Source organism: Oncorhynchus clarkii, chromosome 7 (assembly GCF_045791955.1).
Source record: "Oncorhynchus clarkii lewisi isolate Uvic-CL-2024 chromosome 7, UVic_Ocla_1.0, whole genome shotgun sequence".
Classification (NCBI taxonomy): Eukaryota; Metazoa; Chordata; class Actinopteri; order Salmoniformes; family Salmonidae; genus Oncorhynchus; species Oncorhynchus clarkii.
In genome coordinates this window covers 71,170,264-71,192,388 of record NC_092153.1, presented here as the reverse complement: position 1 = coordinate 71,192,388, position 22,125 = coordinate 71,170,264, and the positions used below count along the sequence as shown (strand labels likewise).

Sequence of the window (22,125 nt, the reverse complement as noted above, 5' to 3'; positions counted from 1 at the left end):
GAATGCTGGCGGTGCTTTCACTCTAGTGGTAGCATGAGATGAAGTCTACAACCCACACAAGTGGCTCAGGTAGTGCAGCTCATCCAGGATGGCACATCAATGCGAGCTGTGGCAAGAAGGTTTGCTGTGTCTGTCAGCGTAGTGTCCAGAGCATGGAGGCGCTACTAGGAGACAGGCCAGTACATCAGGAGACGTGGAAGAGGCCGTAGGAGGGCAACAACCCAGCAGCAGGACCGCTACCTCCGCCTTTGTGCAAGGAGGAGCACTGCCAGAGCCCTGCAAAATGACCTCCAGCAGGCCACAAATGTGCATGCGTCTGCTCAAACGGTCAGAAACAGACTCCATGAGTCTTACAGCCCAACACCGTGCAGGACGTTTGGCATTTGCCAGAGAACACCAAGATTGGCAAATTCGCCACTGGCGCCCTGTGCTCTTCACAGATGAAAGCAGGTTCACACTGAGCACATGTGACAGACGTGACAGAGTCTGGAGACGCCGTGGAGAACGTTCTGCTGCCTGCAACATCCTCCAGCATGACCAGTTTGGCGGTGGGTCAGTCATGGTGTGGGGTGGCAATTTTTTGGGGGGCCGCACAGTCCTCCATGTGCTCGCCAGAGGTAGCCTGACTGCCATTAGGTACCGAGATGAGATCCTCAGACCCCTTGTGAGACCATATGCTGGTGCGGTTGGCCCTGGGTTCCTCCTAATGCAAGACAATGCTAGACCTTATGTGGCTGGAGTGTGTCAGCAGTTCCTGCAAGAGGAAGGCATTGATGCTATGGACTGGCCCGACCTGAATCCAATTGAGCACATCTGGGACATCATGTCTCGCTCCATCCACCAATGCTACGTTGCACCACAGACTGTCCAGGAGTTGGCGGATGCTTTAGTCCAGGTCTGGGAGGAGATCCCTCAGGAGACCATCCACCACCTCATCAGGAGCATGCCCAGGCGTTGTAGGGAGGTCATACAGGCATGTGGAGGCCACACACACTACTGAGCCTCATTTTGACTTGTTTTAAGGACATTACATTAAAGTTGGATCAGTCTGTAGTGTGGTTTTCCACTTTAATTTTGAGTGTGACTCCAAATCCAGACCTCCATGGGTTGATATTTGATTTCCATTGATCATTTTTGTGTGATTTTGTTGTCAGCACATTCAGCTATGTAAAGAAAAAATAATATTTCATTCATTCAGATCTAGGATGTGTTATTTTAGTGTTCCCTTTATTTTTTTGAGCAGTGTATATTACAATGTTCACTCACTGTTGTCCATAAAGCAAACAGCACAAAAATAAACACATCTATACACTGACTCAATGAAATTGAGCATTGGCTACATAACTGCAAGTATAATACGAAAGTCCAAAAAACATGCCTCCGTACAAAAGCTTTAAATCACAGCAAAGGTTCTTTCACCCTTGTCAGCCTGTTAAGGAAGAGTCATAGAATAGCTACTTCAGAGTAACCAGTAAGTAATTACCACTAGTAACAACATAAGCTCAAGAAACTAGCCATGATTGTCGGCCATGTTTACCAAGTTATATGCAGCTTCATGTCTGTGTCCTCTGTAGCTAAGCCCACATTTACCAGTAACTTTAACTACATCAATCACACGTTCCATGACTTGCCGCCTCTTTCTGACCTGTGTAACTCTTATCCCATGTGTAACTCTGTTGTTTTTGTCACACTGCTTTGCTTTATCTTGGCCAGGTCGCAGTTGTAAATGAAAACTTGTTCTCAACTGGCCTACCTGGTTAAATAACAAAATATGATTGTAGTAACTTGTAATGCTGGTACTAATGGCGCTAATGATCTTTGTCATTGCCTGTGCTGTGTCACACAGGCTACTGTGTTACGTTCATGGATGTATTCTGGTTATCTTACTGTATGTAGCCTGTTTCGCTGTACAGTGTATGTATGCTTTCCCTAGCTTATGTGGCATGAGTTATGACTGAATGCTGGCATGTCTATAGTCTAGGTTTACTTTTTTTATTTACTTGTTGAAACATATTGCCTTCAATGTCATATTATTTGTATTTAAAAAATATTTTTAAAAATCACCTTTATTTAACCAGGTAGGCCAAGCTTCCTGACATCCAGGACCTATATACTAAGCCCAAAAAATTGTCAGACTCGTCACCCAAGTCATAGACTGTTTTCTCTGCTACCACACGGCAAGCGGAACCGGAGCTCCAAGACTAGGACCAAAAGGCTCCTTAACAGCTTCTACCCCAAAGCCATAAGACTGCTGAACAAGAATATCAAATGGACACCCGGACTATTCATTGCCTCGTTATTATGTCATTTTCTTGTTACTTTTTAATATTATTTTTTACTTTAGTTTATTTAGTATATATTTTCTTAATTCTTTCTTGAACTGCTTTGTTGGTTAAAGGCTTGTAAGTTCTACACCTGTTGTATTCGGTGCATGTGATAAATACAATTTTATTTCATTTGATCCCTCATTTACTCAAGTGTCTCCTTTTATTTTGGTAGTTACCTGTATGTAGCTATAGACCAGCGGAATAAAATGTAGTATGGGCCTACGCCTAAATTCAGTATGAGCCAGCAATTTAGATCCATTAGCCAAATTGTTAATATGATTTCTTTATACCTGTGTCCAATGGAGAATATTAAATAAAAATGTTATGAATGAAACATATTATTAGTTAAATGGGAAGAAGTACATTCTATGACATTATCTTCCCATAGACTTGTATAATATGTACGTATATTGCATCTTTATTAAACACGGCAAAGGTCTGGGCGCCCTTTTCATGTTTCTTTGACAGAAAATGAAGAACTGTACACGTGTGTGTGTCAGTCAGCAGAGTAACTGATTTCATTTAACTGCACAGAATCTGCAGATCTGGTTTATAGCAGATCTGGAATCAATACTATCTAGCTCTTGATACCATCTCAACGACCATCTATCCTGACACTTTTAATATTGGTTTTGTTTAATTAAATTACTTGCATTTATGATATGTTGTATGCCCACGGATTGTATTGACTTCTATATGAATGTAATAAAAAAACTGGAATTTGAAATACGTTTTTTATTTTATTGCTTTGTGTGTTTACAGTCTCATCTCATCAGATCTAACCCGGATGACAGACAATGAGCGAGACCAGATCGACCAGGACGCCCAGATCTTCATGAGAACCTGCTCTGAAGCCATCAAGCAGCTCCGCTCTGAAGGTTGTGTGTGTGTGTGTGTGTGTGTGTGTGTGTGTGTGTGTGTGTGTGTGTGTGTGTGTGTGTGTGTGTGTGTACTGCTTAAATACACAATATTAATAACACTTTTTTTCTAATTTTTTTGTCGCCCTTCCAGCTGAGAAACGGGTCATATCGACCCAGATTAAAGAGCACAGGGGGGCGGTCCTCGACCTAATCGAGATGTATTTGAAAGGTGGGCTCGTTAGTGATGCCGGTATATATTTGATGTCTGTGCGTATTGTAAGTACTGTACTTTGTAGTAATGTTGACAATATATGATTTGTGTCGATCATTGTTTGCAGGAGTATGCAAGCTTTATTCCGAGCAGAGGGCTATACGAGTGAAGAGAGTGGTAGACAAGAAGAGACTGTGAGTGTTCGAGGAGCTATTATTCTCGATGGAAGGATGAAACAAAAAATACCTTGAATTATTCATTTATTGTTAGAATTCTTGATTTTAGGGACGCTTGAGCTGAATTCTGACAATAAATGTGTATTATTAGTCTGTATTTTTACATGTAATTTATTTGTGCATTATTCTTCATTCATTTACAATATTATGGCAGTAATATATCTCCATAAAACATGTTGTGACCTTGCCTTAAAGGGATAGTTTGAGATTTTATCTACTTCCCCGGAGTCAGATGAACTCGTCGATACCATTTTTATATCCCTGCGTTCAGTTTGAAGGAAGTTGCCAACTGGCGTACAATCATGGGAAGTCTATGTTCCTGCAGACTACCTCTAACTTCATTCATACTGGATGCAGAGACATAAAAATGGTATCCACGAGTACATCTGAATGATGAATTAAAAGGCTTCAATGCCAAACACACAAACTATCCCTTTAGTGTTTTTCTTGACATTTAAGAAGACTGAGCTTGCCTTTGGCGTTTTGATATTATTCTAGGTCCCGACTAGAGCCAGAGCACCACCACAGTAGGATGGTGGTGGAGAAGAGCCCACAGGTGGAACAGCACAGCGAGGAGAAAACATCCAAGGAGGAGAGCAGCAGCGGTGGTGAGTACAGAGACCAAGAGGTGATCCCATTGAGTGGAAAGAAAATCTATTTTGAGAACAGCTGACTATTTTTGTTCACCTTTATTTAACCAGGTAGGCTAGTTGAGAACAAGTTCTCATTTACAACTGCGACCTGGCCAAGATAAAGCAAAGCAGTGCGACACAAACAACAACACAGAGTTACACATGGAATAAACAAACATACAATAGAAAAAGTATATTTACAGTGAAGTGAAGTGTACATCTCCTTGTTTTCTCCCTGAAGAGCGGAGCGTGATGGAGGTCCCGGAGAACACTGTGAGCCTGTGGGAGGAGGGCCAGGGTCGTGTGGATGACGAGCTCTCACCTGAGGAGATGCAGATGGTATGGAACAGAAATGTTGTGTATGCTAACATGTGCTTGCTCTCTCTTTCCTCAATGCACTTTTATATTATTGTCTCTATGTTGTTGTCTGATCTCATGTAATTCAAGTCACGTTTACCCCTGCCTACATGTACAGTGCATTCAGAAAGTATTCAGACCCCTTGACTTTTTCCAAATGTTATGTTACAACCTTATTCTAAAATGTATTAAATTATGTTGTTCCTCATCAATCTACACACAATACCTCATAATGACAAAGCGAAAACAGTTTACATTTTTTTGGGGGCTAATTACTTTAAAATAAAAACAGAAATACCTTATTTACGTAAGTATTCAGACCCTTTGCTATGAGACTTGAAATTGAGCTCTGGTGCATCCTGTTTCTATTGATAATTCTTGAGATGTTTCTACAACTTGATTGTAGTCCACCTGTGGTAAATTCAAGTGATAGGACATGCTTTGGAAAGGCACACACCTATCTATTTAAGGTCCCTTAGTGCATGTCATACAAAAAAAAATAAGCCATGAGGTCGAAGAAATTGTCCGTAGAGCTCCGAGACAGGATTGTGTGGAGGCACAGATCTGGGGAAGGGTACTAAAACATTTATGCAGCATTGAAGGTCCCCAAGAACACAGTGGCCTCCGTCAATCTTAAATAGAAGTTTGGAACCATCAAGACTCTTCATAGAGCTGGCCAAACTGAGCAATCGGGGGAGAAGGGCCATGTTCAGGAAGGAGATCAAGAACCCGATGGTCACTTTGACAGAGCTCCAGAGTTCTTATGTTGAGATGGGAGAACCTTTCAGAAGGACAACCATCTCTGCAGCACTCCACCAATCAGACCTGTATGGTAGAGTGGCCAGACTGAAGACACTCCTAAGTAAAAGTCTCATGACAGCCCACTTGGAGTTTGCCAAAAGGCACCTAAAGGACTCTCCGACCATGAGAAACAAGATTCTCGGGTCTGATGAAACCAAGATTGAACTTTGGCCTGAATGCCAAGCGTCACATCCGGAGGAAACCTGGTACCATCCATATGGTGGTGGCAGCATCATGCTGTGGGGATGTTTTTCAGTGGCAGGGACTGGAAGACTAGTCAGGATCGAGGAAAAGAATAACGGAGCAAAGGCCAGAGAAATCCTTGATGAAAACCTGCTCCAGAGCGCTCAGGACCTCAGACTTGGGCAACGGTTCACCTTCCAACAGAACAATGACCCTAAGCACACATCCAAAACAACACAGGAGTGGCTTTGGCACAAGTCTCTGAATGTCCTTGAGTGGCCCAGCCAGAGTCTGGTCTTTAACCCAATCAAACATCTCTGGAGAGACCTGAAAATAGCTGTGCAGTGAAGCTCCCCATCCAACCTGACAGATCTTGAGAGGATCTGCAGATAAGAATGGGAGAAACTCCCCAAATACAGGTGTGCTAAGCTTGTAGAGTTATACCCAAGAAGCCTCAAGGCTGTAATCGCTGCCAAAGCTCCTTCAACAATGTACTGAGTAAAGGGTCTGAATACTTATGAAAATGTGATATTTAAGTTTTTTAGTTTGAATACATTTGCAAACATTTCTAAAAACCTGTTTTTGCTTTGTCATTATACGGTATTGTGTGTAGATTGAGGGAGAAAAAAATGTTTTAATACATTTTAGAATAAGGCTTTAACGTAACAAAATGTGGAAAAAGTCAAGGGGTCCGAATGCACTATCTACCAACTGCATATTGATATGATACTGGTACTGACCTTGTGTACATTCTCATGTGTTTTACTTCCCGTGTTTTTATTTGTAGATATCTGACCTAGTATTGATTCCGTGCTCTTTAAAATCCTATTCTGATTTTCTATTTTCGTATTTTGATATTATACATTGCATTGTTGAGGAAGAGCTTGTAAGTAAGCATTTAGCTGTACTGTTTACACATGTTGTATCCTTTGCAAATGAAAAATAAATGTTGATTTGATTGGGTTTCACTCTGTCTAGTTTGAACAGGAGAACCAGAGGCTGGTGAGTGAGATGAGCAACCTAGTAGATGAAGTCAGGTTAGTGTTTAATCAGCCCTTCAGACCATTCTTACCACTACATTCCTAAATATGACTGAGGTGACGCAAAGATGAATCTCCTCCCAATGTTTTTCAGGCAAATCGAAGGCAAGGTTGTCGAAATCTCACGTCTCCAGGAGATTTTTGCGGAGAAGGTGCTAATGCAAGTGAGCGACTTCCTTATTCCCCCTGGTCCAATGCCCATCCCACTTAATAAAGTGTTATTGGTGTGTTATTATTTCCTGTTTTGTGTTCTTCACAGGAAACTGAGATAGACAGTATCCATCAGCTAGTCGTGGGAGCCACTGAAAACGTCAAAGAGGGAAACGAGGACATCCGAGAGGTAATGGAAGGTTATGCTAAACAACCCCAGTAGTTTACCCTGCTCTTTATACTGTACAGTATATTATTGTATGTAGATATTATATATTATATATAACATATTTTGAAATATTTATCTAAATATATTTTTTTATTATGAGGGTGTCCATATGTTTCCTTTGGTGGATGTAACTTTTAGAAAAACAAATGTACCAAATATTTGTGACTGACTCTTGAGGTGCTTAGCACAGCCATTGATGTCTTTTAACTCTGTGGTTTCATCACATGCTTGCCTTGCGTTTCCAGGCCATCCAAAACAATGCTGGATTCCGTGTCTGGATTCTCTTCTTCCTTGTCATGTGCTCATTCTCTCTGCTCTTCCTGGATTGGTATGACAGCTAACCCCTTAAACCTGGCAGAACCAGGAAGTAAGTGACTTCCATCAGCAGGAAGTGACATCAGCCTGGGCTTAAGTGGTTATCACATTGAAGTATATGGTTGGATGGACGAAATGTTGGGTTTAGGACCAGCTTGTCCTACTCCGAAGAGAACTGACCCCAGACATGTGCTTTGAGGACGACTTCACTACTGTCAACCGTACTCGATCCACAAGAGGACAGTGTAAACGCATGTTTACAAATGCAGTAAAGCACACAGTTGGCTGAATGCAAAGTGCTGTCGTCCACCTGTACTGTGTGCATATATGGGCAATCAGTATCACATACTGACCACAATGCTTGTTATTGCATCAACAGCAACTGTCCTCTGCCGTCTTTCTCAAAGGAAGTAAGTGGTTTTTGAGCTATTCATTATTCTTTGTTTGTATTGAGGTCTTGACCATACACATTGTAGACTTACGCTTTGTTGAGATGAAGAAAATTATTTTTGAAAACCTTATGGTCTTTCATATGTATTTATTTTTGTCGTTCAAGGGAAAAGATAAGAGAGAACCACATACCATGTCTCTTGAAGATGGGTTATTTTCAAAAAAGGGTTATGAGTTACACAGACCATTTAAGCCTTTTGTTTGTGTAAATATGGAAGTTATGATCAATCAATGGGAGTATTTTTGTTGGTATAACCCCACTTGGCACTTGATGCTTGTGTTGAAACCTAGTCCTAAGACAAATAAATTGAAGCACTGCTTGTGAAAGAAATTGTGACTATTTTCTCTTATTTCTCCAAATTACAGCAAGAGATCCACACATTCACTAGTTCAGTGGTTCCCAACACCAGTCCTCGAGTACCCCCAAGAGTACACATTTTTATTGTAGCCCTGGTGAAACACCTGATTCAACTTGTCAACTAATCATCAGGCCCTCAATGAGTTGAATCAGGAGTTTTTTGTCTGGGGCTACAACAAAAATGTGTGCTCTTGGTGGTACTCGAGGATTGGCACTAGTTGATACATGTAACTGCCAAAATAAAGGAAATGCCAACATAGTGTCATAAATAGGGCATTGGGCCACCATGAGCCAGAACAGCTTCAATGCACCTTGGCATAGATTCTACAAGTGTCTGGAACTCTATTGGATGGATGAGACACCAGCAGCAGTGCGTGGGTAAAATCACTGGGGAAGCCAAGCCCCCCCCCCCCTCCAAAAAAAGCCATATTACAACCTACACTGTTTGCTGCTAATTCATATGCCTTGAGACTGTGATATATAGATCTAAAGGCCAAGACAATAAGAAGACAGTGGCAGAATAACTTCAACCACACCTTTGTTTTATCACAAAACCGGATAGCAACCTCTGTCCGGTGAAGTCCACGACGCATATTGCATGTAACAGACAGTTACATGACCTACAACCTGGTTAAGTAAGTAAATGTTTCCGACATTTTCGGACCACTAAACAACTATTTGTTTAGAACCACAGGAACAAAGAAAACAAGAACTGCCTCTTCTGTTCCAGCACCATTTCAACTTCAACATCCTCAAATCACCTCTGCTTAGTGTAATACAGTGACATCTAAAAGATACCAAAAACAATTTAGTCCAATCAACAGAAGTTAAATATTATGTCCTTCATTCTTATTTCTGTTTGCGCATGTAGAAAAACATGTTGACTCGCCCTACTTGTAGTGAAACGCCAATACCATCCCCCTCTCTTTCATGTTGACGAAATGGTCTATCACTCTGTCATACAGTACACACGTATTTTTTGTTGTCCTAGGCAACCTGGCAAAAATATTTGCTCGCTAGACAAACTTCCCTTCATGGGCAACGTAAGCTAGTTAACATTAGCCTTCTACATCTACATCTACTTCTCCATCCTCTCAGGTCAGGGGCACAACAATGTATGAATTAATGGTTGGCTCAGAATTGATGTTATAATCATTGGCCAGTACGGATAATTAGGTAAAACCACAAGTCCAAATCCTTATCTCCACTCATGTCTAATTTAGGAAAGGGATCATTTTAGCTAGCTAGTTATCTAGCCACCGGTGGACAACAACACAAGATGCAACAATTCAAATTGCTTCTGTTAATGACGTATGTCTTCAAAGCGATTTGATAGGAGAGATGCCAAATCCAAGCTGGCTTCCCTTGACACTTTTTTTCCCCCGCCAGGAACATTCACAGTTGAGCTCGCTCAGTTTAACTTAACACTGATTGGCAATTTCGTTATGCTTTTTTTTTGTCAAGGGAGGCCAAATGCTTGCTGGCTTCCCTTGCATTCAATGCTACGGGTGGCAACAATGTCATACTCGTTTGGACCAGACAGTATCAGATAGATGGCCTACACGTAGAGAGACAGAGGGGCACTGTTTTGCTCGCTCTGATGTTCTCCTGTGAGATACAGTCATCAGCTTCTTGCAAATTGAAGGAAAATTATGAAACGGAGACAAAATAAATATTTGAGGGGTCTATTTTTGTGGGAAGCCTGGCTTCCCTTGGCATCCACAAATACACACCACTGTGCAAAACCATTCATCCACAAGAAATTCCATTATTTGCTGTTTTGTTGATGGTGGTGGGAAAGGCTGTCAAGCGCCACTCCAGAATCTCCCATAAGTGTTCCAAGGGGTTGCGATCTGGTGACTGAGATGGCCATGGCAGATGATTTACATCGTTTAAGCTCATCAAACCATTCAGTGACCACTTGTGCCCTGTGGATGGGGTCATTGTGATCCTATGGGGGCATAGCCATGGTAGCCAAAATAATGGCCTGCCCAGCATTTTCATACATGACCTGAAGCATGATAATTGCTTAATTAACTAGGGAACCACACCTGTGTGGAAGCACGTGCTTTCAATACACTTTGTATCCCTCATTTACTCGTGTTTACATTATTTTGGCAGTTACCTGTATATTATACAAATTGTACTATAGCTATTCTCCAGTCTAGTGTATGACAAACCAACAGTATCCACAGATGAACCTCAATCCAGAAAATGGCCTTTGGAACAATGAGCTTTAGAGATTTCATTCTCAGATTTATGCTTCTGAAAATCTGTTCATTTGGATGATCCTATATCCCAGCAAAAGGATTATATCACTCCAATATCTCACTTTGATCAAGGCCCTGGGGAAATTACATGATTTCCTTTATCTTAAGGGAATTGAACACTACTGAATTAAACTGATACAAGATTAAGCATTATTACACCATCCTCGTAAATACATGAATGAACTTCATTGTGTTGAGATATGATGGATTACTCAAACGTTTTTGAAATGTGTGCATTTTAATAGATATTTGTTTACATTGGTTTCCAGCTCAAAGCCTAGTACTCATTTGTCCCAACAACAAAAAGCAGCATCAAATGTACTTCTGTTTACGTCATTGTATAAAAAAATCTGTGAGAACAGAAGGCATTACTCTTAAATGACATGTTGAAAAGAAAAGCCATGTATTAATCACTCCTTTCAGAGGTTTCATTTTTAGAGTTCTTGAGTTCTACTACACATCACTTTATGACTTGACTGCGTTCTATGGTGACTGACAGCTACAGAATCCTATTCATATAGCATTACACGTTTACATTCAATAGCAACGAGAAGAAAACAGGATATGCTATTCAGTGACAATAAGCATTCCCCATGCTTTATGAAGGCATTGACATAGTGCCTGATCAAATATAGTGTCATTCCCAATAAAGAAGAGCTCTAAGTGCTGCATGTGGAGACGGATAAACTACAGAGGGTTCAATTATGCAGGATAAATATAAAGAACATCATACCTGTGTCGAATTCAGGCCTTTTGAAATGGAAAACAAAAATGAGCATTTCTTATTGGACTAGTTTAGGTAGTACCGCCCTTTTTTCCTATTGGACAAGAGTCAGAATTCAAAAAGTCCTCTACACAAATGGAGGAGTCAATTAAAGTCATTTAAAATGCATCTTCACGTGAGTCACACACACCCATTCATCCACAAATGGGAGAGGCAAAACAGTCGAGGAGCAAAAAGTTATACATTTCTGTATCTCAAGGGTTAAATGGCACATGCTCTGACAGTAATTTAAATGTTTTGTAGTAATGAAGACAAAGTATGGTTGTGTGAAATGCAGAAGCCTTACAAAATGAACCGTGCATGTGTTTAAACCAGCGCCGCAGACACTAGAATGGTTGTCAGTTTATATTTGGGGTACTGAAGTGAGATTTTATTCCCCATTATGTTTATGTACAAAGATGTTTTGTCAACAAGTGTCTGTCTGTGTATGTATTCAAACAAACCAGATACCCATCCAACCACAGTTCCTGTCTGTGCTTACACAAATGCATTTGTCAATTTCACTGATTAAAACACATTATGCCTGATACATTGCAGTTATATCATATCAGTTAAAACTGGCATAGCTCAAGAACAACCATTTTAGCTGAAGAACGTTTTTCCAGATTTCGGGTTTGCTTGAACGGCACCGTGTATACTATTTTTCACACGGCTGGATGGTGATCCTAGGGTCTGTTCAGAAGGGTGCAACGTTACAAAACACTCAGATTAGAAATACATTTTGTAGAACAGATGTGATTATCGCTCATGTTGAATTGGGCATCAGGTGAGCTCTATTTATTGTAGTTCTATTTGTAACATTCTTAACGTTTCACCTCTGAATACAGCCCAGTGCGTTAGGCCAGCTTCTGGTGGGTCTCTGTCTCTTGCTGGGTGACCTTCTCCTCAGACATGACAGTCATCCACGGGGACACGGACCGGGTGATGGTCTGCTTGGCCATGTTGTAGTGGTTGATGATGGTGAAGAGACGCCCGCGCCCGCCAGGGGGGTAGTAACCGTACATCCCCGTCGGCATGCACCGACCTTGCTGCAAGACAGGGAAAGAGAGGGAGAGAGATTTAACAGAGGAACAAAGGGAATAACTATAGAAATGTGAAGAGAAGCAAGACTTGGAGTCTAGGAAGTGCCTGTGAAAACCTGTCCTTTCCAAAATTACCAAACATCAAGTTGCCAATAACAGAGAGAGAAAATAATTGATTTACCACAGCAAGTTCTATCTCGCAGATGCAATTGTATGCTGCCATTGATATGATTAGTGGATTTCTTAAAGATGTCGGTCTTCATTGGTACCTTGAATACTTAAGAGGAAAAAAAGAGGCATGCTTAGTTGCTTACCACATACATGAAGCCATCTGGACAGGGCTGCTCATACTGGTAGACTTTATAGACCACCAGAAACACCACGCAAACCAGAAACGCCAAAGCACAAATCACCAGCAGAGTGACCTGGGAAGATGAGACACAAACATCACCTCTGGGTTACTGAAGGTGCCTAGCCCCTCGATACTACTCTGTGGCGCTTTATGGATACAGGGCCAGAAGGCTAGGTGGAGTTATTACCATATTTCTTATTGCACCTATTCTAATGTTCAGATCTACAAGAGCTCATCAAGACGTGGCTGAGGGTTTGATTAGGGAATATGAATTGGATATTAAACTGAACAGAGTGAGAAACATGACATCTTTAAAAGAGTCTGCACAAGAACATTGCACTGACATCGCTAGGGTGTTACGCAATGACTACTGGCGCTTTGAGGAACTGAGGAGGCGGGGAGTGGGAGAGAGGTGTTGGAGAAATCACTCAGTGATGAGGCCTGGGCCATATTCATTAAAAGTCTCGGTAGCAGTGCTGATCTAGGATCATTATAATCAAGGCAAAACTGGTCCTAGATCAGCTCTCCTACTCTCAGACACTTTATGAATATAGACCCTGATCTTGCCTTGGTCGGGGGACAAAACATAGTGAGTTTTATTTGACAGAGGTTTAATAAAAGTTCTTCTGATTTCCAGGATATAGATGTCATATTTCTCAGAGTTAGAAACATCTTGCAAAAATCATTTAAAAAAAAATGTGAATGAGGGGATGCTATGCAAAACCAGTCTTGGCGCCATGTAATGAATGTCCCTTTCATCTACAGTGCATGTCTTACAAGTGATAACATTACGCCTTATTAAGCTGGGAAACACCACGAAGAGCACTACAGATATAGAAATCAAGTGCTATGGGATGTCATGGGATGCATTTGCTCCATTGGTGTTGATGGCCGACACTTTGATAGCTTGCAAATCAGAGCAGAAATGGCTTTTTAAGATGATGATCTGTAGCAATCGAACAATTTGCTTCTCAAAGACCTCTGGTTGTGTTTAGACAGGCAGCCCAATTCGGATTTTTGCTACAAAATTGGTATTTTGACGAATCACATCAGATCTTTTCACATCAGCTCTTTTACAGAGCTGATCTGATTGGTCAAAAGACCAATTAGTGAAAGACGATACGAATTTGCCTGAGTGTACTGAGTGTGACAAAACCATTAAAAGGCCATTGCCATGGCAGCAGTTTTAATAATCACGAGGTTGAGGTGATAGGGTGAAGAAGAAGAAGAATGTAACATGTCTTACTTTGAGTCGTTCAGATACCCCTTCGATTATGCTTATTGAGAATTCTGCTATTTTTGGGGACCGCAGCCTGCTCTTCTTGTTCCCCCCATCATAGTCTGTTTTGGTCTTTACCACCACCTGAAACACAAGGAAAAATACCAAGATGTGTAAACAATGAGCTCATAGGCCTGCATGAAGGTGTTTATTCAAGTGCAATAAATTGTGGGCTATTTCCTTCATGTGTGTAATGGAGAATAGGTTTACATATGTTTATTTGAGGCTATTGACCAAACAGTGATTATATTGTCTCTAGACACGTTTATTTCCATTTGGGTCCTTATTTGACCACATTCATATTATTTCAGACTAAAGAAAACGGACCCCATGACAATATTTGACAATGGGTAGCGTAGATCTATTGTATCAATAGGCATTCAAGTCCCTTGAATAAATCTTACCTTGTCGAGTGCAGGGAACTGCAGTTGACTGGCATCTAAGGGTGTTATAAGGGGAATGGTGTCGAATCCATCTTCTGAGACGGCTTTGGCGTTGTTTTTGTCACTGAAATTATTCCCCAATTTAACCATTTTCCCAGACGAAAGGCTGTAAATGTATAACCTGCTCGGAGAGATACAAATCGTTCAGTGATTGTCTGAGAAATACATGTATGCGTCGTCAAAATTGAATGGCATGTGATTGTTTTCATTTTATTTTAACGTAGCGAATCACCCGAGATTAAGCAAAATCAGACCTACATATCACATTGCAATTGATAAAATATACTGTATGCAAGGTGGATTATTTTCGTTAATTTATTTTCGTTAATTTCATTATAAAAATACACGAAGGAGCGCTCAAACATAACACATCCATTGTATCCTATGAATGTTACGGCTGCAATAAGCACAATTTTAATGATACGAACGATAAACCTGTATATGCCATTGACTAATACATCAGCACTTACCTGTTAACGTTTTTACTTGTAGTCCGTATTTATTTTGTTGTCCTATTTTATTGCTTTAACTGAGAACGCCGGTGTAGGTGTGACGCAGACGATTTACGACAAACTGGGTGCACAATATGGCCAAGCTCTCGTTGATGCTCCTCAAAGGCGTCCCTTCGAGCTATGGATGCTGCTGTTGGCAGCGTAAGTGATGTAACAACATTACATCCCATACATAGGCAACACAAGACATTAACTCTTGAGAGCAGGTTCAGGGCAAGAAAATTGTTACTTTAACAAAACAAATATTTTGTGTTATTTGTGCACCCCTTCTCACCAACTTAGATTGCCGTTTTTCCCTATTGTGACTTTTTTTTAGGGCTAATCTATTACACAATATTTAGAATTATACAAAAAATGACTCCTGTTATGGAAATAAGCAACTTTATCATAATGTGTAGGTGGCCGTGTTTAGTTACAATTAGCTATAGTTCTTCAGCCCAAAAGTGAATAGTTTGAGAAATGTATAGTCCTTATTGTGTCATAAAACTGGCGCACCAAAAACAGTACTGCGATCAACGCAAAGTGGAGGACTGATCTCAAATTTCAGCTCCATAGCCGCTGAACAGCGCCGTGCCCAGCTCACATGAACCTGTTTTAGGGCAGTGGCTGCGGGAAGGCCTTCTGATAGACATTTTGCTATGCTTTGCTATTGTTCCCATTCCACTTTATTGTGAATTTAATAGTAAATATTACATTATAATAGAAATATTTCTGACTTGTTGATATATTCTATGCACTGCTGCAACATTGTCTGTGCCTATTCTCAATCCATAGACTTTAGCTGTGATCATTCTCATGACTTCACGTTCATGCCTAATGTTATCTTCATGGGGGTCAGAGACCTCAGACTGCAGACTAAATCCCTGTTCTGAAGACAGAATTTAGCCACTGGCTTGGAACAACTAAAAGGAGACACTTATTGAAGCCATAATGAACCATTCCTCTATGTTGTGTGGTTGACAGAGCAGGCTTACACAATACACCATTGTAACATTACTGCATGAAAATACAATATATTTTAAACCAAAAAACTATATTTTTTGGCATATTTTATTTCAAAACAGTGCATACTTATCCAGAAAGAATATACATTTTTTTGCCATCTTAATAACAATATCCTATAAAAGGAAAAACCTGAGTGTTATATTCTACTCATTGAAGTTAGATAATATCATAGTGCTAAGCAGTCTTCCATCATAAGGGAACTCTATGGCTAATTCTGAATAGACTTAGTGACCTCCTTTCCTCATCTCCTTCCCTTCATCTACAACGATGTGAAAGAACTGAACAGACAAATTATGATCACCAGTAGGTATCATCATGTGGTTTTGCCCTACAACAGTGTCTTCAAATCAGTGCTGACAAAAGGAGACGAGGAAAGGAAGCCACATTAGACGCACTACTTGCTCCAGCTTTCACTGCTCCAGGTCATTGTCATTCTGCAGTGTTTTCATGGCCAGACCCCATAGTGTTACACTGGAAAAGAAGGGTCCCTCACTTGCCCTGTAGGAGGTACCACTGGGACGGCTAGCCCCTGGGAGGGCCCCACAGTAACTGTCTGGGGCTGAGAGGTACGGCCGGGCCACCACCGAGGCCCCAGACCCCTGCTGTTGTATCTCCACACCCACCGGCCCATTCTCCACATAGGGGCCAAACACAAGGGCCTCTTGAGGTAGGTGAGCTTTGCCCAGTTTCAGGGAGTCTGCTAGAGGAGGGCACTTCTCCTGCTGCTGGGAGGGGGTGGAGGGGAGGAGGTGCTGGGGAACGATGGAGCGCAGCTCGGGGAAGGATGTTGAGGTAGAGGGGATGAGGTGGATGCTAGTCGACGGGGCTTCTGTATGTGCTGGTGGGGGTGAAGGCTTATCGAGTTCCATCACGGTATTGGAGGTTGGTGGTGGTTGCCTGGGCTCAGGTGCTTTACTGTGGCTGACAGGCTTGTGAAATGGGCCTCCTCCTCCTCCGTCTATACTGCTACTGCCAGGCTGCTCTGGGTCCTCTACGTCAGGGCTGGAGTCGTCAGGCGTGGCCTTGCAGTGCATGCTGCAGTGTCTCCTAAGGACAGCCGAGCGGGTGAAGCTCTTGCCGCAGGTGTTGCAGAGGTAGGGTCTCTCCCCCGTGTGCGTTCTCACGTGGCGACGCAGGTCGCCCGACCCAGCAAAGCTCTTCCCTGCGGTACGGTTTGATATGAGTCATCATGATATGTACCCAACCAACACAATCAACCATCCATTGACATTATGCTCTCAACAACTGCCTTCATGCAGCAAAATATACTGTTGCCTGAATTTGGAAAACTATATTCATAGACAAAAAAAATTATACCAAACTTTTCTTGTGGTCTTCATGTCTGTATCTATGAAATACAGTATCAATATTCAGACAGCCTCAGGGTCTGTCCCCTCAGAGGCTGTCCTAATACAGGTTGATACGCACCACAGGTCTGACAGGTGTGCGGTTTGTCCCCAGAGTGTCTGATCTTGTGCTTCAGCAGTTTCCTGTGCATGTTGAAGGACTTGCCACACTGGTCACAGGTGAACTCTCTGTCTGTAGTGTGAGTCTTCTTGTGCTCCTTCAGGTTGCTGATGTTACTGAACCCTGAGTAAGGAAGGATACAACATGCATTCAAAGAGGACTTGGTAACACTTAATAATAATGGATAGATAGGAGATCGACATGAATCATCCTTAATAAATGCATGTTTATAAAACTAGTGATGTGCAGTTTGCAAACAATTAGTCTTTTTTGAACGACTCTTGTAACTGACTCGAGAGTCACGATTTGTTTTTCTGAGTGACTCATTCGTTTTAGTCGTTCATTTGACCTGCTAGTGCTGGTATCACTGAGTCTTTCAGCAGGATTAATACACACTCCTCCAGCTCAGCGGCTCCAGAGACGTGCTCCGATCATATACGCATGCAGGAAAATACATCATGATCACAGAGAAGAAAAATACATGTTTAGAACTGATAATAGATTGCATGGTGCAAGAATTAATGCAATTAATTTATTATTGAATTTTATGATGGACGCAGCTTTGAAGAACCAAAACATACACAGCCCCTGGTCAACAAATTCGAACTTGAGAAAAAAAATGTGTTCGGGAGGTGCGGTTTGCAAGCGACATTGTGCTTGAGCCTCACGACAATCAAGCAATGCATTCCGCCAAGAGACGTTCACAATCTAGTCCGGTTGTTGCCACAACTAGACCTCGTTTCAAATAGATCAATAAATAATCTTATTTGTATGCCTAGCAATCAATTGTTTAAAGCACACATTTATAAGTCTCAGTCACAAATTACGCTAAGCCCGCTATGGTGAACGACATGTGAATGAGACGGGCTTGAAGACTCATGACTCTTTCGAGTTTTCAGTTCATCTTCCGCCAGTAGGGGGTCCAGCGTGCTCTGGCCATTGACTCAAATGAACCAAATGGGTCTAAAGATTTGTTCTTTTGACTGAACGAGTCAAAGATTAGTAAAATGAGCCAAACTTTCCATCACTATTATAAACACGTTTAATTGTTGTTTCTTTACATTTTTAAATGCTTATATATAGCAGGGCTTGTAATGTTATGAGAATGTTAGAATTATTCATTGATGTTTGATTTCTCAAACATTATATACTGCCCACCTTAAAACGCACATAGGAATACTGTAACATCTAAGAATCCATGTTTATATTGTGCCAGGAATCCATACTGGGACAAGTAATTTGTTGGTTGTAGCACTCACCGCGTCCACATATGTCACACAGGTGTGGCCGCTCTCCCGTGTGGATCACAATGTGACGCTGAACATCCCCCGAGGCAGCAAAGCTGGGAAATGCCACAGTGACGGAAGGAGAAGTAGTCAGCATAACACAAATACACCACATTAGATGGCTGAGTCCATGTTATGACTCACATCCATTGTTATCTAGACGGCTGTGGCACATGCACATTCATGATGTTATGTTACTGCTTATGAAGGTCTAATGTATTGTTTGTAAATGTGTTCTGTATATGTAGTGCCCTCCACAGTGCTATCTAGAGCAAGGGTCTACAAATGCTAGGCTAGATCAAAAGCCTGCCCACCAAGTAATTGACCAGGACCAGAGTTGGAGACAACTGATTTAGAGCTGTCCATTCAAGCAGTATGGTGACAGATCACCCAATATGGAAAACTTTTCTAAATTGTAAAAAAATAATAAATAAATAAATAAGTGTATACCTTTTCCCACAGAGTTCACAAATGTAAGGTTTTTCTCCAGAATGGCGTCGTAAATGGGTCTGCAAATTACCTGCCTGTCAAAAAAAACAGTGTTCATGTAAACCTCCTTATTTTCCTAGTGGACACACTAAATTACTTTCATAAATTGATTGAACAAAGGATAACTGTGCACCTTTACCTGTGAAAAGTTTTTCCTGCAAACATTACACTGGAATGGTTTCTCCCCTGTGAGAAAAAAAAAACTAAAACAATTTTTCACCTTACAAAATTCAGCATACAACTTTTTTGAGCATTTTTCCCACACATTTTAAGGCTCCAAAATTCAGTAATGACACAATAGTGAAATTAACAAACTACCAGTGTGTGAGCGCTTGTGAAGTTCCAGGTTGCTTGGGTGTTTAAAGGTCTTCCCGCACATCTCACAGCAGTACTGCACCTTATGCCCAGTTGGTTCTGTTGGATCACTGATGGTTGGTGGGTCCGGTTCCTCCTCTTGGTCAACAGGAGGTGGACTTGGAAGTTGAGAATCCATTGCGGTCTCCAACACCACTTCCCTGTCTCTGGCCAGGCAGTCTATGGGAGGTAGGCAGTCTACGGGAGCTTCAGGTGTCTCACTCTGGACCACTACCTCCTCTTGGTGAGTCTCCTTTGGGCAGTGGTTGACTGGTTCGCTGCTCTGCTCCAGGCACATCTCTTCTAGAGCCTTCTGAGGGCGCAGGTAGTTGTATTTCTTCAGGTAGACGGCTTTCTTTGGCCGCATGGGCTTGTTGACAGGGGAGACTTTTCCTCCTGGGTTGGCTGTGGTTGACAAGTCTTCAGCAGGCAACGTTGAACCAAACTCCTTCTGACCTGGTATAGCCTGCGGACAGGGTGGGTTTGACTGAATCGCATTGCCTGAACATACAGGGGCATTCGCGCATGGTTGTGTGACCCCAAATTGGAACTGCTGCTCTTCAACCAGCACCAGGGGACTTGGGCCTTGGTTTAATGCTGCATTGCTAGTCTCCGCAGCAGCACTCTGCTTGAAGTACTGCTTGCTGTAGAAGTTGCGTAGCTTGTAGCCGTGTACTAGCTGCTTCTCTGGGACTGGCTGGGTAATGGCTGTAGTCTCAGAGGTAGCGTTCCCACCATGAGACATTGGTGCCCCATTGCCAAAGGCAGACCTCTGGCCTACCGAAGAAGGGCAAGGAAGGTCCACGTCTTGGGCAAGGCCAGTCCCGAGGAGGTAGTCGTGTTCCGAGGTCAAGACACCAGACAATGAGAAAGAAGGGGCCTCCACAGCAGGAGCGCTGGGTTTCAGGAAAGTGTTGCACATGCTCTGAACATTTGGGACATGTAAGCACTGGGCGATGTCCAACAGTGCTTGTACATTGTCCTGGTTGACATCTAGATGGGAAGTGTACATGTAGTCCAGTATCTGGCCTATACCTCCCACATCCTGAATGACCAGTTGAAAAACATCATTTTTTTGACTTGGCGAATTTTGGAACAAAGACCTGCTGGGACAAAAGTAAAAAGGTTATTTTACAATGTCGACACATTGCTAATTTATCCCTGGGGAGCTCTATCAGGCTATAATATGAGAACACAAAGCATGATGAATCTCCATTTCATGTCTGTTTTGTTCAATAGCAGCAGTAGTAGTAAGGGAAAAACAAAATCCTAAGAATCAAGGTATTCATCTAGTATGGCAATATTCTTCAATATATTCACTACATGACTTGTGGATGATTAATATTAATGACACACCTGAAATAGGAGCTAAATGCAGCAAGTACATTTTTGTGGGCTTTGAAGCATACTCCTTTGACTACTAGCATGCAGTCACAGAGGAGCCCCTGTATCCTCTGCTCCTGTAACTGCTGGAGAAGGTAAGCACTGTGACTGGACAACGTTTCCATGCTTTTAAGAGCAGTCTTCGGGTGATCCAGGGAAGTATGGCCATCAAAACAACTAGAAAACATTCATAAAACAGAAGAACTGAGCATATATGATTTACAAACAAGCAATGTACTGCCTCTCATTGAAATGGTACCACTTAATTGTTGAAATGTATTACTATGGGCCCCCTGGACAGAATTCGAGGGTTATTTAGACAGCGGGAAAACATGACAGCAGTAGGCCTATTTATGAAACTACAACTCAATTATATGGGGATTGACTAACGTGTGACAAGTGCAGAATATTCAGGCAACATAATTCATTTAGGAAGATAACATTGTAAGGACAGCGCAAACACCTATTACTGTTTTGAGACCAATCACGAGAAAATGTTACCAATACGGGACTATCTGTCCTTTGCCGATGTGCCACATCGAAAACAAGTTACATTAAGCGACCTGAAACTGTACTAATAGACATGGTCCTAATTACAACATATACTGATGTTATTCAGCCACGACATAACTATGTAATACTTCTTTCGCTGACTTACCTCTATAATTTATATTTCATTTGGATGATTGGTCCCTTTCAAACATGTTACATAACTTCCGGTATGACTTTCCACACTTAGCCAAAGAGAATATGCGTAATACCAACTCTTACGAGACAAGATTACCTCTACTTTATGTAGGAACGACCATTATACTATGTTCATCTCTGGGTACACACTTAAGTAGCATTTTTTGAACGTCTCTAAGAATCATAAACTGGAACCCCTCAAACCATCTGCTGTATTTTCGGAATGTAAATAATGTAACACTTCCTGTCTAAAAAGAAGTCACGTGTGCGTTGACCGGTTATGCTGCGTTCGTTACGAAGTGGGAGGTGGGAATGTACCAGTTGTAAAGCCGTAAATACCAGTTGAATGCATTCCCGTGCTTTGAACTCGGTGAGAAATGCAGATTGTCTAATGACCAACAAGCTGCATAAGCCATGAACTAAAATTACAGCTATCACATTTGTAAACAAATTAGTGTTTAAAAAACAATTCCAACTCGGGAACTCTGGTCTCTTTCTGGAGCTTTGTATTTCTGATCTGACGATCACCGACGTCATGATTTGATCTCGTATTTTTTAGAATTCGCAGTTGTCATGAACGCACTATAAACATCACCTTTCCACTGGTTATGAACGCAGGGTAAGCAAAAACTATCAGGAAGGC

General features: G+C 41.7%; 3 protein-coding genes across 7 annotated transcripts in view; 1 reads left to right on the top strand and 2 right to left on the bottom strand.

Moving 5' to 3' along the window:
- The window catches only part of LOC139413797 (syntaxin-18-like), a 39,199-nt gene extending 31,077 nt beyond the window's left edge, over nucleotides 1–8,122 (top strand). For both annotated transcript variants that reach the window (XM_071161563.1, XM_071161565.1), the window contains 9 exons: nucleotides 3,090–3,205; nucleotides 3,339–3,416; nucleotides 3,526–3,592; nucleotides 4,133–4,242; nucleotides 4,508–4,605; nucleotides 6,586–6,644; nucleotides 6,742–6,811; nucleotides 6,907–6,987; nucleotides 7,272–8,122. In XM_071161563.1, the coding sequence (XP_071017664.1) occupies nucleotides 3,090–3,205; nucleotides 3,339–3,416; nucleotides 3,526–3,592; nucleotides 4,133–4,242; nucleotides 4,508–4,605; nucleotides 6,586–6,644; nucleotides 6,742–6,811; nucleotides 6,907–6,987; nucleotides 7,272–7,367 (775 nt within the window). In that variant the 3' untranslated portion in view covers nucleotides 7,368–8,122. The remainder of the gene's footprint in view (nucleotides 1–3,089; nucleotides 3,206–3,338; nucleotides 3,417–3,525; nucleotides 3,593–4,132; nucleotides 4,243–4,507; nucleotides 4,606–6,585; nucleotides 6,645–6,741; nucleotides 6,812–6,906; nucleotides 6,988–7,271) is intronic.
- Nucleotides 8,123–10,638: 2,516 nt separating this feature from the next.
- On the bottom strand, nucleotides 10,639–14,948 carry LOC139413798 (neuronal vesicle trafficking-associated protein 1-like). Its single transcript, XM_071161566.1, has 5 exons — nucleotides 14,770–14,948; nucleotides 14,261–14,420; nucleotides 13,824–13,940; nucleotides 12,540–12,650; nucleotides 10,639–12,231 (listed from the first exon to the last, which is right to left on the bottom strand). Exons 2-5 carry the CDS (start codon nucleotides 14,387–14,389, stop codon nucleotides 12,040–12,042), a joined length of 549 nt encoding a protein of 182 aa, XP_071017667.1. The 5' UTR covers nucleotides 14,390–14,420; nucleotides 14,770–14,948; the 3' UTR covers nucleotides 10,639–12,039.
- Nucleotides 14,949–15,823: 875 nt separating this feature from the next.
- Nucleotides 15,824–21,686, bottom strand: LOC139413796 (zinc finger and BTB domain containing 49). Of its 4 annotated transcripts, none has more exons than XM_071161562.1 (8): nucleotides 21,454–21,686; nucleotides 20,769–20,972; nucleotides 19,377–20,515; nucleotides 19,198–19,244; nucleotides 19,020–19,093; nucleotides 18,543–18,625; nucleotides 17,245–17,406; nucleotides 15,824–16,978 (listed from the first exon to the last, which is right to left on the bottom strand). In XM_071161562.1, the coding sequence occupies exons 2-8, from the start codon at nucleotides 20,918–20,920 to the stop codon at nucleotides 16,227–16,229; spliced, it is 2,409 nt and encodes an 802-aa protein (XP_071017663.1). In that variant the 5' UTR covers nucleotides 20,921–20,972; nucleotides 21,454–21,686; the 3' UTR covers nucleotides 15,824–16,226. The 4 variants fall into 4 exon arrangements, with proteins under 4 accessions (XP_071017663.1, XP_071017662.1, XP_071017660.1 ...); XM_071161561.1 differs by having other exon boundaries at nucleotides 15,848–16,978; nucleotides 19,377–20,518; nucleotides 21,454–21,658; XM_071161559.1 differs by lacking the exon at nucleotides 21,454–21,686 and having other exon boundaries at nucleotides 15,848–16,978; nucleotides 19,377–20,518; nucleotides 20,769–21,115.
- Between the last annotated feature and the right edge of the window lie 439 nt (nucleotides 21,687–22,125).

Excerpts from the sequence above, each read along its gene's own strand:
- LOC139413796 (XM_071161559.1), bottom strand. The coding sequence starts at position 20,983 with ATGTTTTCTAGTTGTTTTGATGGCCATACTTCCCTGGATCACCCGAAG. Across the intron at positions 19,094-19,197 it reads GCAGGAAAAACTTTTCACAG|GCAGGTAATTTGCAGACCCA; the intron begins GTAAAGGTGCAC and ends TTTTTTTGACAG. Across the intron at positions 16,979-17,244 it reads GCACACCTGTCAGACCTGTG|GGAAGAGCTTTGCTGGGTCG; the intron begins GTGCGTATCAAC and ends ACCGTACCGCAG.
- LOC139413798 (XM_071161566.1), bottom strand. The coding sequence starts at position 14,389 with ATGGTTAAATTGGGGAATAATTTCAGTGACAAAAACAACGCCAAAGCC. Across the intron at positions 13,941-14,260 it reads AGTTCCCTGCACTCGACAAG|GTGGTGGTAAAGACCAAAAC; the intron begins GTAAGATTTATT and ends CTTGTGTTTCAG. Across the intron at positions 12,232-12,539 it reads CAGATGGCTTCATGTATGTG|CAAGGTCGGTGCATGCCGAC; the intron begins GTAAGCAACTAA and ends CCTGTCTTGCAG.